The sequence below is a fragment of the Thermobia domestica genome, chromosome 6 (genome assembly GCF_964235325.1).
Source record: "Thermobia domestica chromosome 6, izTheDome1.hap1.1, whole genome shotgun sequence".
NCBI lineage: Eukaryota > Metazoa > Arthropoda > Insecta > Zygentoma > Lepismatidae > Thermobia > Thermobia domestica.
The window spans coordinates 39,065,512-39,079,975 of NC_137459.1; the positions used below are offsets into that span (position 1 = coordinate 39,065,512).

The window sequence follows — 14,464 nt, forward strand, 5'->3', positions numbered from 1 at the left end:
GTGAGTATTAGGTGAATTTTTTGACAACGCACTGGCAACCCTGCCCAGGACCGTCGAGTAACCGTTTCTTGGTGACGGGGGTGGGGCACGTGTAAATCAAATCTGAATTCCTCAGCCTCGCATTAAAGCCAGCTCTCTATAATATGTACGATCTCACCACGAGTATAGAAAGTTCATGACCTCAACGTAAGTCATGAACGAAAACCATCTCGCTTTCCGAAGTCGGGGTAGTTGCGACGTAACACTAGGAAGAGGACATAGTACTGAAGCTGGGACCATACCTAATTGATCTACTTGTGTTGGATTCTATCAATCATCTATTCTCTACATCAGTAACTTTAGGTATTGTACTAGTTTCATTTTTGTCAATGCCTAGTCATGAGTCAGTGCTTGGGAAGTTTCAACAAACACGAATAAACGTAAAATTATACACATTAAAAACATTCCCCCAATTCTCTATTCTTTCAACAGGAAAAGAATGTTCATAAATTATCGACGTATTATGAATTTCTTATGGATTTCTAAGAAAGTTGTTTATTGTTATGACTACGACACCTCTCGCGTACGTACCGTTCTATGTAAATCATAGATAACATATAGCATAACCACATTATATTCATTCCCCCGTAAATGAATACTAAGGACCCAGAATTATGATACAACTTCTGATCGTCTAAACTTTAGACGTTAATGGATTTTACGTCCATGATTAGTCCACTTATCTATCTCAAAGCTATCGCCGACAGCATTTTCCATTGCCTTTATCTCGTAAACCATGCGTGTGTTCTTATCAAGTAGACTGTAAATGAGGAAGTCACGAGATGGCGTTAGTGTTGCAAATCTCACGCTGTGTGAGTAGTAGCGGGTCAAGCCTAACGTTATATAACAGCTAATAGTTGAATTTAGTAGATACGCCAAAAGCGTTAGAATTCTTATAATCGGGCGTAAGGTATTGCGCCATGAAGATGAGTCAGTTTTCGCAAAACTGCGCTACATTTTACAATTTTGTTTCTATAAAGACGCAAGTCTGCATAGGCCCATGAAAAATAATTGTGCTACTTATGGGCAAAATATATTATCAGAAGGAACAGCCAAAAGATTGACTTGATTTTGAGTTTAAACGTCCTGTTCAGCAGCGAGGCTATATGAGATGTGGACCTACTGATTAACGTCTAATCTGAACCATATGAGCTCCCGGGTCTCCCACGCCAGAGGCGCGTACGTTAATCGTGTAGCCGCGAAGGAGCGCAGCCAAAAGATTGTTTAGTCGTTTTCGTTCTAGAAGTTTCGATGTGCAAGATGCTCCTCGTAGTGAGCGACCAATCACAGAAAAAGTTCATAATATTCTAGCAAAAGTCGAGCAAGACCGACATGTAAACAATCATAATTTCTTTCTGTTTCAGTCCTCCAGTTTCTTCTATTAATATTCGTTTACATTTACCGTTTATCTTCTTTAGAGGACAGAATTGTGGAACTAAGGATTTTCTCTCATTCTTTTGTTTTCGATTAGGAATTATTCCCCTTCGTTTCTTTTCATTGCATCCTTGAAGAAATGATATAACAACTGTTCACTTACATGTTGCATAAGAAGGAAAAGGCTGTCCAAGGACAGCATGAGTTAAAATGTAATGGGCGTATGATATAAGAGTTGTTATACACTATTCACTACGCCAAGGTAGGTGATTGTTAATAATGAATGATTTATATTTATTTTCGCGTACAATAAATGTGTATAGAAATTCGTAAGTGCTTCGTGGTGTAACTGTAGTTATTTGTTTCAGGTGTGGCAACGTGAATTGGGCAAGGCGTCAACAGTGTAATATGTGCAATGCCCCTAAATACGGAGAAGTGGAAGAGAGGACAGGCTACGGCGGTGGTTATAATGACAGGGGAATTGTGGAATACATTGAACGAGATGAATCTGATGACGAGTATGACGAGGTAAAGTATAGCTAGAGTGAACGTTCAATCTTCTTCCAAAAGAATTATATTCTGGCTTTGAATGTAATAAATGCATCATTTTTTCCAAAGTTTTTCCGCCCACATTTTAACTGAAATCTTTTCAAATCATGGGCTCCAAATCAAAATCCAAATAATACTGGTTGCCTGGTCTTGAAAAAAATGAAATGAAATCTTAGGGTATGGTGATGATTGGAAATGAATGAAATGGTGGAATGAAGAAAGTGGGAAGACACGGGAGAACCCCGGGGAAACCCACGAACACGGTGTTTGTCCACCATGAAGCCCGCTTGGGGCTAGCTGGGATCGAACTAGGGACTCTATGCACCAGAGGTGAAGGCTTTACCACTGAGAAACCGCGGCTCCTTGCCGGATGTTGAAGCAATAAAAGCTTTGGATATATATTACAGGAATACCTATATAACAAAAGTTTTAATCAAACGCGGTTTATATTTTTACACATTCACGGATTGGTAACATGTCCGTGAACCTGGCCCCACCCACATCGGCACTAATTTTAAAACATATGCCAAAAATTAGTGCCCAATTAGTGCTGACGACCTGTAATGTTAAAAAAATTTGTGCCGTTACACAGACTTCAAAAAACAAAAAAGATTCTGGGTGGGGCTAGGTTCACGCTAGCCCCACCCACTCAACCGATCGAGATGAAACCTATACCCAAGGTTAGTGTTAAATTAGTGCTGTCGATACCACATAAAAAGAAAATTAGTGCTATTATCAGAAGGCCAAAATATATTCGAAAATGTTCAATGGCGGCATCATCAAAGAAAACCAAAGATCCCTCATTTTTATTATAAGTTATATAGCACGAATCTTCTTTCTATGCAGTATCGTCAGCACTAATTTAGCACTAATTTTTGGCATAGTTTACAAAATTACTGTTCCATTATTAAAAGTGGGTGGGGCTGTCTTCACGTGAACCTGGCCCCACCCACAGCGGCACTAATTTTAAAAAATATGACAAAAGTTAGGGCCGAATTAGTGCTGACGACCTGTAATGTTAAAAAAAATTAGTGCTGTTACACAAACGTCAAAAAACAAAAACGATTTTGGGTGGGGCTAGGTTCACGCTAGCCCCACCCACTCAACCGATTGAGATGAAACCTATGCACAATGTTAGTGGTAAATTAGTGCTGTCGATACCGCACAAAAAGAAAATTAGTGCCACTATCAGTAGGCCAAATAATTCGAAAATCTAATAAGGCGGCATCATCAAAGGAAACTATCGATCATCATTTTTATCATACTATACATAGCACTAATTTTCTTCCTATGCGGCATCATCAGCACTAATATAGCACTAATTTTTGGCATGGTTTTCAAAATTAGTGCTGTTAAACAAAAGTCAAAAAACCAAGAATATGTGGGTGGGGCTAGCGTGAACCTGGCCCCACCCACTCAACCGATTGAGATGAAACCTATACACAATGTTAGTGTTAAATTAGTGCTGTCGATACCGCATAAAAAGAAAATTAGTGCCACTATCAGTAGGCCAAATAATTCGAAAATCTAATATGGCGGCATCATCAAAGGAAACAATCGATCCTCATTTTTATCATACTATACATAGCACTAATTTTCTTTCTATGTGGCATCGTCAGCACTAATATAGCACTAATTTTTGGCATGGTTTTCAAAATTAGTGCTGTTACACAAACGTCAAAAAACTAAAAAGAAGTGGGTGGGGCTAGCGTGAACCTAGCCCCACCCACTCAACCGATTGAGATGAAACCTATACACAATGTTAGTGTTAAATTAGTGCTGTCGATACCGCATAAAAAGAAAATTAGTGCCACTATCAGTAGGCCAAATAATTCGAAAATCTAATATGGCGGCATCATCAAAGGAAACAATCGATCCTCATTTTTTTCATACTATACATAGCACTAATTTTCTTTCTATGTGTCATCGTCAGCACTAATATAGCACTAATTTTTGGCATGGTTTTCAAAATTAGTGCTGTTACACAAACGTCAAAAAACTAAAAAGAAGTGGGTGGGGCTAGCGTGAACCTAGCCCCACCCACTCAACCGATTGAGATGAAACCTATACACAATGTTAGTGTTAAATTAGTGCTGTCGATACCGCATAAAAAGAAAATTAGTGCCACTATCAGTAGGCCAAATAATTCGAAAATCTAATATGGCGGCATCATCAAAGGAAACTATCGATCATCATTTTTATCATACTATACATAGGACTAATTTTCTTTCTATGCGGCATCGTCAGCACTAATATAGCACTAATTTTTGGCATGGTTTTCAAAATTAGTGCTGTTACACAAACGTCAAAAAACCAAGAATATGTGGGTGGGGCTAGCGTGAACCTGGCCCCACCCACTCAACCGATTGAGATGAAACCTATACACAATGTTAGTGTTAAATTAGTGCTGTCGATACCGCATAAAAAGAAAATTAGTGCCACTATCAGTAGGCCAAATAATTCGAAAATCTAATATGGCGGCATCATCAAAGGAAACAATCGATCCTCATTTTTATCATACTATACATAGCACTAATTTTCTTTCTACGTGGCATCGTCAGCACTAATATAGCACTAATTTTTGGCATGGTTTTCAAAATTAGTGCTGTTACACAAACGTCAAAAAACTAAAAAGAAGTGGGTGGGGCTAGCGTGAACCTAGCCCCACCCACTCAACCGATTGAGATGAAACCTATACACAATGTTAGTGTTAAATTAGTGCTGTCGATACCGCATAAAAAGAAAATTAGTGCCACTATCAGTAGGCCAAATAATTCGAAAATCTAATAAGGCGGCATCATCAAAGGAAACTATCGATCATCATTTTTTTCATACTATACATAGCACTAATTTTCTTTCTATGCGGCATCATCAGCACTAATATAGCACTAATTTTTGGCATGGTTTTCAAAATTAGTGCTGTTACACAAACGTCAAAAAACCAAGAATATGTGGGTGGGGCTAGCGTGAATCTGGCCCCACCCACTCCACCGATTGAGATGAAACCTATACACAATGTTAGTGTTAAATTAGTGCTGTCGATACCGCATAAAAAGAAAATTAGTGCCACTATCAGTAGGCCAAATAATTCGAAAATCTAACATGGCGGCATCATCAAAGGAAACAATCGATCCTCATTTTTATCATACTATACATAGCACTAATTTTCTTTCTATGTGTCATCGTCAGCACTAATATAGCACTAATTTTTGGCATGGTTTTCAAAATTAGTGCTGTTACACAAACGTCAAAAAACTAAAAAGAAGTGGGTGGGGCTAGCGTGAACCTAGCCCCACCCACTCCACCGATTGAGATGAAACCTGTACACAATGTTAGTGTTAAATTAGTGCTGTCGATACCGCATAAAAAGAAAATTAGTGCCACTATCAGTAGGCCAAATAATTCGAAAATCTAATATGGCGGCATCATCAAAGGAAACTATCGATCATCATTTTTATCATACTATACATAGCACTAATTTTCTTTCTATGCGGCATCGTCAGCACTAATATAGCACTAATTTTTGGCATGGTTTTCAAAATTAGTGCTGTTACACAAACGTCAAAAAACCAAGAATATGTGGGTGGGGCTAGCGTGAATCTGGCCCCACCCACTCCACCGATTGAGATGAAACCTATACACAATGTTAGTGTTAAATTAGTGCTGTCGATACCGCATAAAAAGAAAATTAGTGCCACTATCAGTAGGCCAAATAATTTGAAAATCTAACATGGCGGCATCATCAAAGGAAACAATCGATCCTCATTTTTATCATACTATACATAGCACTAATTTTCTTTCTATGTGTCATCGTCAGCACTAATATAGCACTAATTTTTGGCATGGTTTTCAAAATTAGTGCTGTTACACAAACGTCAAAAAACTAAAAAGAAGTGGGTGGGGCTAGCGTGAACCTAGCCCCACCCACTCAACCGATTGAGATGAAACCTGTACACAATGTTAGTGTTAAATTAGTGCTGTCGATACCGCATAAAAAGAAAATTAGTGCCACTATCAGTAGGCCAAATAATTCGAAAATCTAATATGGCGGCATCATCAAAGGAAACTATCGATCATCATTTTTATCATACTATACATAGGACTAATTTTCTTTCTATGCGGCATCGTCAGCACTAATATAGCACTAATTTTTGGCATGGTTTTCAAAATTAGTGCTGTTACACAAACGTCAAAAAACCAAGAATATGTGGGTGGGGCTAGCGTGAACCTGGCCCCACCCACTGAACCGATTGAGATGAAACCTATACACAATGTTAGTGTTAAATTAGTGCTGTCGATACCGCATAAAAAGAAAATTAGTGCCACTATCAGTAGGCCAAATAATTCGAAAATCTAATATGGCGGCATCATCAAAGAAAACAATCGATCCTCATTTTTTTCATACTATACATAGCACTAATTTTCTTTTTATGCTTTATCGTCAGCACTAATTCAGCACTAATTTTTGGCATAGTTTTCAAAATTAGTGCTGTTACACAAACGACAAAAACGGCACTAATATTTTCGTTATTTCTGCCAAGTTAACGCTGTTTTCAAAGGTTTTGTATTTACTTGTAGCACCTACATTAATAAATCAGGAACGGTAGGTTGTTGTGCATTAAGAAGCACTAGCGATGCACTAACAATTGCGGTGGAAGGGATCATCAGTGCTTTTGATTTTGGTGGAAATTTAACGGAATGAAAACTTCCCCATGGATTTCTTATGGAGTTTCGTGACATGTAATTAGCCATATCTACATCAATAGTTATGCATTTACGAAACAATGTTTTGTAGAAGCGCAAACGATGCATGAACGAATGAAACTTACTTTCCGTTAGTGCTTGAAATGGGAGCCAAATTTACGCTGGTCCCAAATGTTTTTCTACTTGTAGAGCTTACACTAATGGAGCGCTAACGTTAGTTGTCGGTGCACTAGGAAGCACTAACGAATGACACTAAGTTTTTCATTAGTACTTGAAATTTCAGGTGCAGCGTCAACTTGGCGCCACAAAAGGTTTTTATTTGTAGCTCCTATAGGAATAAAGCATTAACGATAGGCGTTAATGCACTGAGAATCATTAACGATGCACTAGCGATTGACACTAAATTTATCGTTAGTGCGTGATGTGGAGGTTATGTTCAGGGACGTCGTTAGTTCTTCTTAATGAAGGTGTTAGAAGGAATACCCTTCGTGGGACAATTTGTCGCTGCTACAGATACTTCAACCACTAACGGAAAAATTAGAGCCATTCGTTAGCGCATCGTTAGTGCTTCTTAATGCACCAACACGTAACGTTAGTGCTTCATTAGTATAGGTGCAACATGTAAAATACTTTGGAAAATAGTATGAACTTAGGCCCTACTATAAGCACTTAGGAAATAATTAGTGCGATTCGTTAGTGCATCGTTAATGCTTCTAGAAAAAGTTTCGTTAGTGTTTATAAGAAATTTATGAGGAATTTCTCAGTATATCAAAGTTCCACCACATTTAAAAGCACTCATGACCTCTTCTAGTGCAATCGTTAGTGCAGTGTTAGTGCTTGTTAGTGTAACAACCCCTAACGTTAGTGCTTCATTAGTGTAGATGCTAAAACTAAAATATATTTGGAAGTTGGCTTGAACTTTCCCCACTTCAAGAACTAACGAGAAAGTTAGTGTCATTCATTAGTTCTAGAAGACACTAACAGCTTGTATACAATTTGATATTTCTGTAGTTTGTCCCCACCGAAAGCCTTGAAGAAATACCAAAGTATGGTAGCAATGACGCTAGTGCCTAGAGCTCCTCCGTGGCTAAGCGGTTAGCGTATGCGCCTTTGGCGCTGGAGACCCGGGTTCGATTCCCGGCGGGAGTTCATGTGGTTCGGATTCCACGTTAATCAGTAGGTCCACGTCTCATATAGCCTCGCTGCTGAACGGGACGATAAACTCAAAATCAACTCAACTCAACGTTAGTGCCTAGTGCGTTTAAGTATTCTAACAATGCACTAACGATTTGTCATTAAGCCCATGTTTCTACGTCAATTTGTATAGATTTGGATATTTCTGAAGTTGCCCTCACCAAAAATCTTGAATAAATCCCAATATGTGGTAGCACTAACGTTATTGCTTAGTGCGTTTAAGGGCACAACGATGCATTAGTGATTACCGTTGACCCTATGGTTGTACGTCAATTTATATAGAATTTGATATTTCTGAAGTTGCCTCCCCCAAAAATCTTGAATAAATCCCAAAATATGATAGCACTAACGTTAGTGTTTAGTGCGTTTAAGTGATCTACTATCGATGTACTAACGATTGCCGTTAACTCCATGTTTCTACGTCAATTTGTATAGATTTGGATATTTCTGAAGTTGCCCCCACCAAAAATCTCCAGTAACTCGTAAACGCTGATAGCACTAACGTTAGTGCTTAGTGCGTTTAAGTGCACTTTCCATGCATTAACGATGTGCGACGTTTGGTATAATTTGGGAGAGGTGGGGGGCCAACTTCAAGCACGTGTATACATAGCAATATTTTTATTTCTATAGTTTGAAGTTGCCCTCTCCCTACCTCTACCAAATTACAACAAACGTCGTACATCGTTAGTGCATCGTTAGTACACGTTAGTGCAATCACAATTTACGAGATATTGAAGATTTTTGGTAGGGGCTAACTTCATATGTAGTTATTCTCCCCACTAAAGATGGATTAGTGATTGCCGTTAACCCCATGTTTCTACGTCCATTTGTACGGATTTTGATATTTCTGAAGCAGCCCCAATACCAAAAGTATTCAATAAATCACAAAATATGATGGCACTAACGTTAGTGCTTAGTGCGTTTAAGTGCACTAAAGACTGCCTTTAACTCCATGTTTCTACATAAATTTGTATGGAATCTGATATTTCTGAAGTTCGCCCCTCACCAAAAATCTTGAATTACTCGTAAACTCAGATAGCACTACCCTTTGTGCTTAAAGCGTTTAAGTGCACTAACAACTGTGTGACGTTTGGTGTAATTTGGAAGAGATGGGAGCCAACTACAAGCACGTTTATACATAGCACTAATATTCTTTCAATGCGACGTGTCTGAAGTTTGGCTCCCACCTTCCAAATTACAACAAACGTAGCAATTGTTAGTGCATCATTATCCACTAAACGCACTAAGCACTAACGTTAGCGATATCAGAGTTTACGAGTTAGTGAAGATTTTTGGTGGGGGCCAACTTCAAAAATATCAAATTCCATATAAATTGACGTAGAAATTTGGGGTTAATGGCAATCCTTAGTGCATCGTTAGTGCGCCTAAACGCATTAAGCACTAACGTTAGTGGTATCAGAGTTTACGAGTTATTGGAGATTTTTGGTTGGGGGACAACTCCAGAAATATCCATATCTATACAAATTGATGTAGAAACATGGGGTTAACGTGAATCGTTATAGCATTGTTAGTGCATTTAAACGTACTAAGCATTAACGTTAGTGCTACCATATATTGTGATTTATTGAAGATTTTTATTGAAGGGCCAACTTCAGAAACATCAAATTCCATACAAGCTGTTAGTGTTTAATGGAAGCACTATCGATATACTAATGAATATCACTAATTTTTTCGAGGGGGAGTTCAACCAAACCTCGAAAGATATTTTACTTTTAGCACCTACACGAATGAAGCACTAGCGTTAGTGGTTGCTGCACTAAGAAGCACTAATGATGCACTTACGATTGCACTAGAGGAGATCATTAGTGCTTTTGAATTTGGCGGAAATTTGACGCAATGAAAAATTCAACATACCGTACATTTCTTATCTGTGTTCTCTGACATGTAATTGGACATAAATACACTAACAGTGAAGCACTAACGAAATTGTTAGTGTTTCATACAACCACTAAAGATGCACTAAGGAATGGTACTAATATTTACGTTAGTACTTGAAGTGGGGGCGCAAGGTTCACGCACGGCCTATACTAACGAAACACTAACATTAGGTGTTGGTGCACAAAGAACTAAAAATGCATTAACGATTTCCTTAGAAGAGATTATTAGTGCATATAAATTTGGCGGGAATCAATGCAATGAAAAATTCCCCATACATTTCTTATGTGAATTTCATGACATGTAATTGGCCATAACTAAACTAATAGTCCAACATTATTGCAACTGTTAGTTTTTTGAAGCACTAACGATGTACTAACGAATGCCACTCATTTTTAGTTAGTACTTGAAGTGGGACAACTAACTTCACCCTAACGTTCAAACCTATTTTATTTGTAGCACCTATACTAATAAAACATTAACTTCAGTTGTTGGTGCACTACGAAGCACTTACGAATCACTAAAAATTGCACTATTAGAGATAATTAAAGCTTTCGAATGTGATAGGATTTGGAACAATAAAATATCCCCATGTATTTCATATTGGAGATTCATGACATATAACTCACCACCTCCAGATAAGCAATAAAGGAAACCTTAGTGCGGTTTTAGCAGTTTGTGTAATAGCACTGATTTTGTAAACTATGCCAAAAATTAGTGCTGAATTAGTGCTGAATTAGTGCTGACGATACCGCATAGAAAGAAAATTAGTGCTATGTATAGTATGATAAAAATGAGGATCGATTGTTTCCTTTGATGATGCCGCCATGTTAGATTTTCGAATTATTTGGCCTACTGATAGTGGCACTAATTTTCTTTTTATGCGGTATCGACAGCACTAATTTAACACTAACATTGTGTATAGGTTTCATCTCAATCGGTTGAGTGGGTGGGGCTAGGTTCACGCTAGCCCCACCCACTTCTTTTTAGTTTTTTGACGTTTGTGTAACAGCACTAATTTTGAAAACCATGCCAAAAATTAGTGCTATATTAGTGCAGACGATGACACATAGAAAGAAAATTAGTGCTATGTATAGTATGAAAAAAATGAGGATCGATTGTTTCCTTTGATGATGCCGCCATATTAGATTTTCGAATTATTTGGCCTACTGATAGTGGCACTAATTTTCTTTTTATGCGGTATCGACAGCACTAATTTAACACTAACATTGTGTATAGGTTTCATCTCAATCGGTTGAGTGGGTGGGGCTAGGTTCACGCTAGCCCCACCCACTTCTTTTTAGTTTTTTGACGTTTGTGTAACAGCACTAATTTTGAAAACCATGCCAAAAATTAGTGCTATATTAGTGCTGACGATGACACATAGAAAGAAAATTAGTGCTGTGTATAGTATGAAAAAAATGAGGATCGATTGTTTCCTTTGATGATGCCGCCATATTAGATTTTCGAATTATTTGGCCTACTGATAGTGGCACTAATTTTCTTTTTATGCGGTATCGACAGCACTAATTTAACACTAACATTGTGTATAGGTTTCATCTCAATCGGTGGAGTGGGTGGGGCCAGATTCACGCTAGCCCCACCCACATATTCTTGGTTTTTTGACGTTTGTGTAACAGCACTAATTTTGAAAACCATGCCAAAAATTAGTGCTATATTAGTGCTGATGATGCCGCATAGAAAGAAAATTAGTGCTATGTATAGTATGAAAAAAATGATGATCGATTGTTTTCTTTGATGATGCCGCCATATTAGATTTTCGAATTATTTGGCCTACTGATAGTGGCACTAATTTTCTTTTTATGCGGTATCGACAGCACTAATTTAACACTAACATTGTGTATAGGTTTCATCTCAATCGGTTGAGTGGGTGGGGCTAGGTTCACGCTAGCCCCACCCACTTCTTTTTAGTTTTTTGACGTTTGTGTAACAGCACTAATTTTGAAAACCATGCCAAAAATTAGTGCTATATTAGTGCTGACGATGCCACATAGAAAGAAAATTAGTGCTATGTATAGTATGATAAAAATGAGGATCGATTGTTTCCTTTGATGATGCCGCCATATTAGATTTTCGAATTATTTGGCCTACTGATAGTGGCACTAATTTTCTTTTTATGCGGTATCGACAGCACTAATTTAACACTAACATTGTGTATAGGTTTCATCTCAATCGGTTGAGTGGGTGGGGCCAGGTTCACGCTAGCCCCACCCACATATTCTTGGTTTTTTGACGTTTGTGTAACAGCACTAATTTTGAAAACCATGCCAAAAATTAGTGCTATATTAGTGCTGACGATGCCGCATAGAAAGAAAATTAGTGCTATGTATAGTATGATAAAAATGAGGATCGATAGTTTCCTTTGATGATGCCGCCATATTAGATTTTCGAATTATTTGGCCTACTGATAGTGGCACTAATTTTCTTTTTATGCGGTATCGACAGCACTAATTTAACACTAACATTGTGTATAGGTTTCATCTCAATCGGTTGAGTGGGTGGGGCTAGGTTCACGCTAGCCCCACCCACTTCTTTTTAGTTTTTTGACGTTTGTGTAACAGCACTAATTTTTTGTAACATTACAGGTCGTCAGCACTAATTCGGCCCTAACTTTTGTCATATTTTTTAAAATTAGTGCCGCTGTGGGTGGGGCCAGGTTCACGTGAAGACAGCCCCACCCACTTTTAATAATGGAACAGTAATTTTGTAAACTATGCCAAAAATTAGTGCTAAATTAGTGCTGACGATACTGCATAGAAAGAAGATTCGTGCTATATAACTTATCATAAAAATGAGGGATCTTTGGTTTTCTTTGATGATGCCGCCATTGAACATTTTCGAATATATTTTGGCCTTCTGATAATAGCACTAATTTTCTTTTTATGTGGTATCGACAGCACTAATTTAACACTAACCTTGGGTATAGGTTTCATCTCGATCGGTTGAGTGGGTGGGGCTAGCGTGAACCTAGCCCCACCCAGAATCTTTTTTGTTTTTTGAAGTCTGTGTAACGGCACAAATTTTTTTAACATTACAGGTCGTCAGCACTAATTGGGCACTAATTTTTGGCATATGTTTTAAAATTAGTGCCGATGTGGGTGGGGCCAGGTTCACGGACATATTGGTAACAGGTTTTCCAATTCAGTTTTTTTAAGAGAATCAAATTTTTGTTATTTTTTATTATTTTAAATTTTAGTGATGAACAATTTTGAACCCATTAAAACTCGAATAATTCACTGTTCGAATAACGCATAATTGTTCCAGTATTGAAAACGAATATTCGAATAACAGTAGAAACATTATTGTCATAATTTTAACACCATTAAAAAGACCTGGGATCTGTTTCTCAAAAGTATTACTCCACAAGATACAAACTATGAGTCTGAATTTTAGAAATTCGTGGGGCCGCGGTGGCTCAGGTAGAGCGTTCACCTCTGGTGCATGGGTTTCTTGGTTCAATCCCAGCTCGCGCCAAGTGAACTTTGTGGTGGACAAACACCGTGTGCGTAGGTTTTCTCGGGGTTCTCCCGCTTTCTTCATTCCACGATTTCATTCATCTCTCATCATCACCGTCTCCTTTAGCCTAGCCGGCATAACCATGGGACGTAAAACTTAATGATTTCGTTTTAATTACCATGTTTTAAATATGTTCTCAATAGGTTTAGTAGAAACAGCATCGAATCAAAAATAGGAATTTATTTCTTGTTTAGAAGCTTAAAGTGATAGGTTTTTCTTTTTTTTTAAAAAAAAAAAGAAGTATTTTTGTAGATGAAGTAATCTAATCTAATATAAATAAAATAGAGAGTTTATTTGTGTGTTTGTCTATCTGTCTGTCTGTCTGTCTGTGTGCGGGACCAGATGAGTGGACCGAGAGTTACCAAAATTTGGTCAGGGATTCCTTGGTCCAGTCCCTAGATCAAGACGAAGCTTTTTTTTTTTTCAAATTTCGAACCAGGGGGTCTCAGGGGGGGGGGGCGTTTACCGGAACCGGCTTGGGAACCAGCCAAATTGACCGTGAGTTACCAAATTTTAGTCACGAATACCTTGGTCCAGGCTCCAGACCAGAGTTAAACATTTTTGTCAAAATTCGAACAAGGGGGGGTCTCAGGGGGGTGTTTACCGGGACATGTAAAAGTAGTAGAAGATGACCGATATTAGTGTTGAATTCATAGTTTTCGCGGTCACTGAAATCAATGGTGACACTTCCATTACCGATGACTTGCAAATTCAGTTACAATTGCATGCGGGGGGGGGGGGGGAAACCGAGACATGTAAAAAATAGCCCAAAATGACCGATATTAGTATCAAATCCATAGTTTTCGCGGACGCTGAGATCAATGGTGATACTCCCACAGGCGTTGACTTCCAAATACAGTCCCCGTGCGAAGGATGGGTATATTCAGCTAATAAATAAATAAAAACTACTTGAGTTTGCATGTAAGTAACGTAATTAATATTTGTTGTATACTTTCAGTTTGGTCGCAAAAAGAAGAAATTTCGTGCTGGCTGTCGAAGGGAAGATGAAGACAGTGGATCCGAGTCTAAGAAAGTAGTTCCTGTGGAAATCAAACCGAAGGTGAATAACCAACCGAAACCAGTTGAAGAGGAGGAGGAAGAAGAGGAAGACGAAGAGGTACAGTTTCTGATCAAGTGACTTCTTTCTAGAGTCTGCGAGATTTCACTTGAC

The 14,464-nt window shown here is 38.2% G+C and overlaps 1 protein-coding gene across 7 annotated transcripts in view; it reads left to right on the top strand.

Moving 5' to 3' along the window:
- LOC145687951 (uncharacterized) overlaps positions 1-14,464 on the top strand; it is an 87,882-nt gene that overhangs the window by 13,189 nt on the left and 60,229 nt on the right. For all 7 annotated transcript variants that reach the window (XR_014131820.1, XR_014131819.1, XM_081761546.1 and 4 more), the window contains exons 4-5: positions 1,782-1,941; positions 14,252-14,410. Coding sequence is in view for 5 of the 7 variants with exons in the window: in XM_081761546.1 (XP_081617672.1) it covers positions 1,782-1,941; positions 14,252-14,410 (319 nt within the window). In the remaining 2 variants the exon portion in view is untranslated. The remainder of the gene's footprint in view (positions 1-1,781; positions 1,942-14,251; positions 14,411-14,464) is intronic.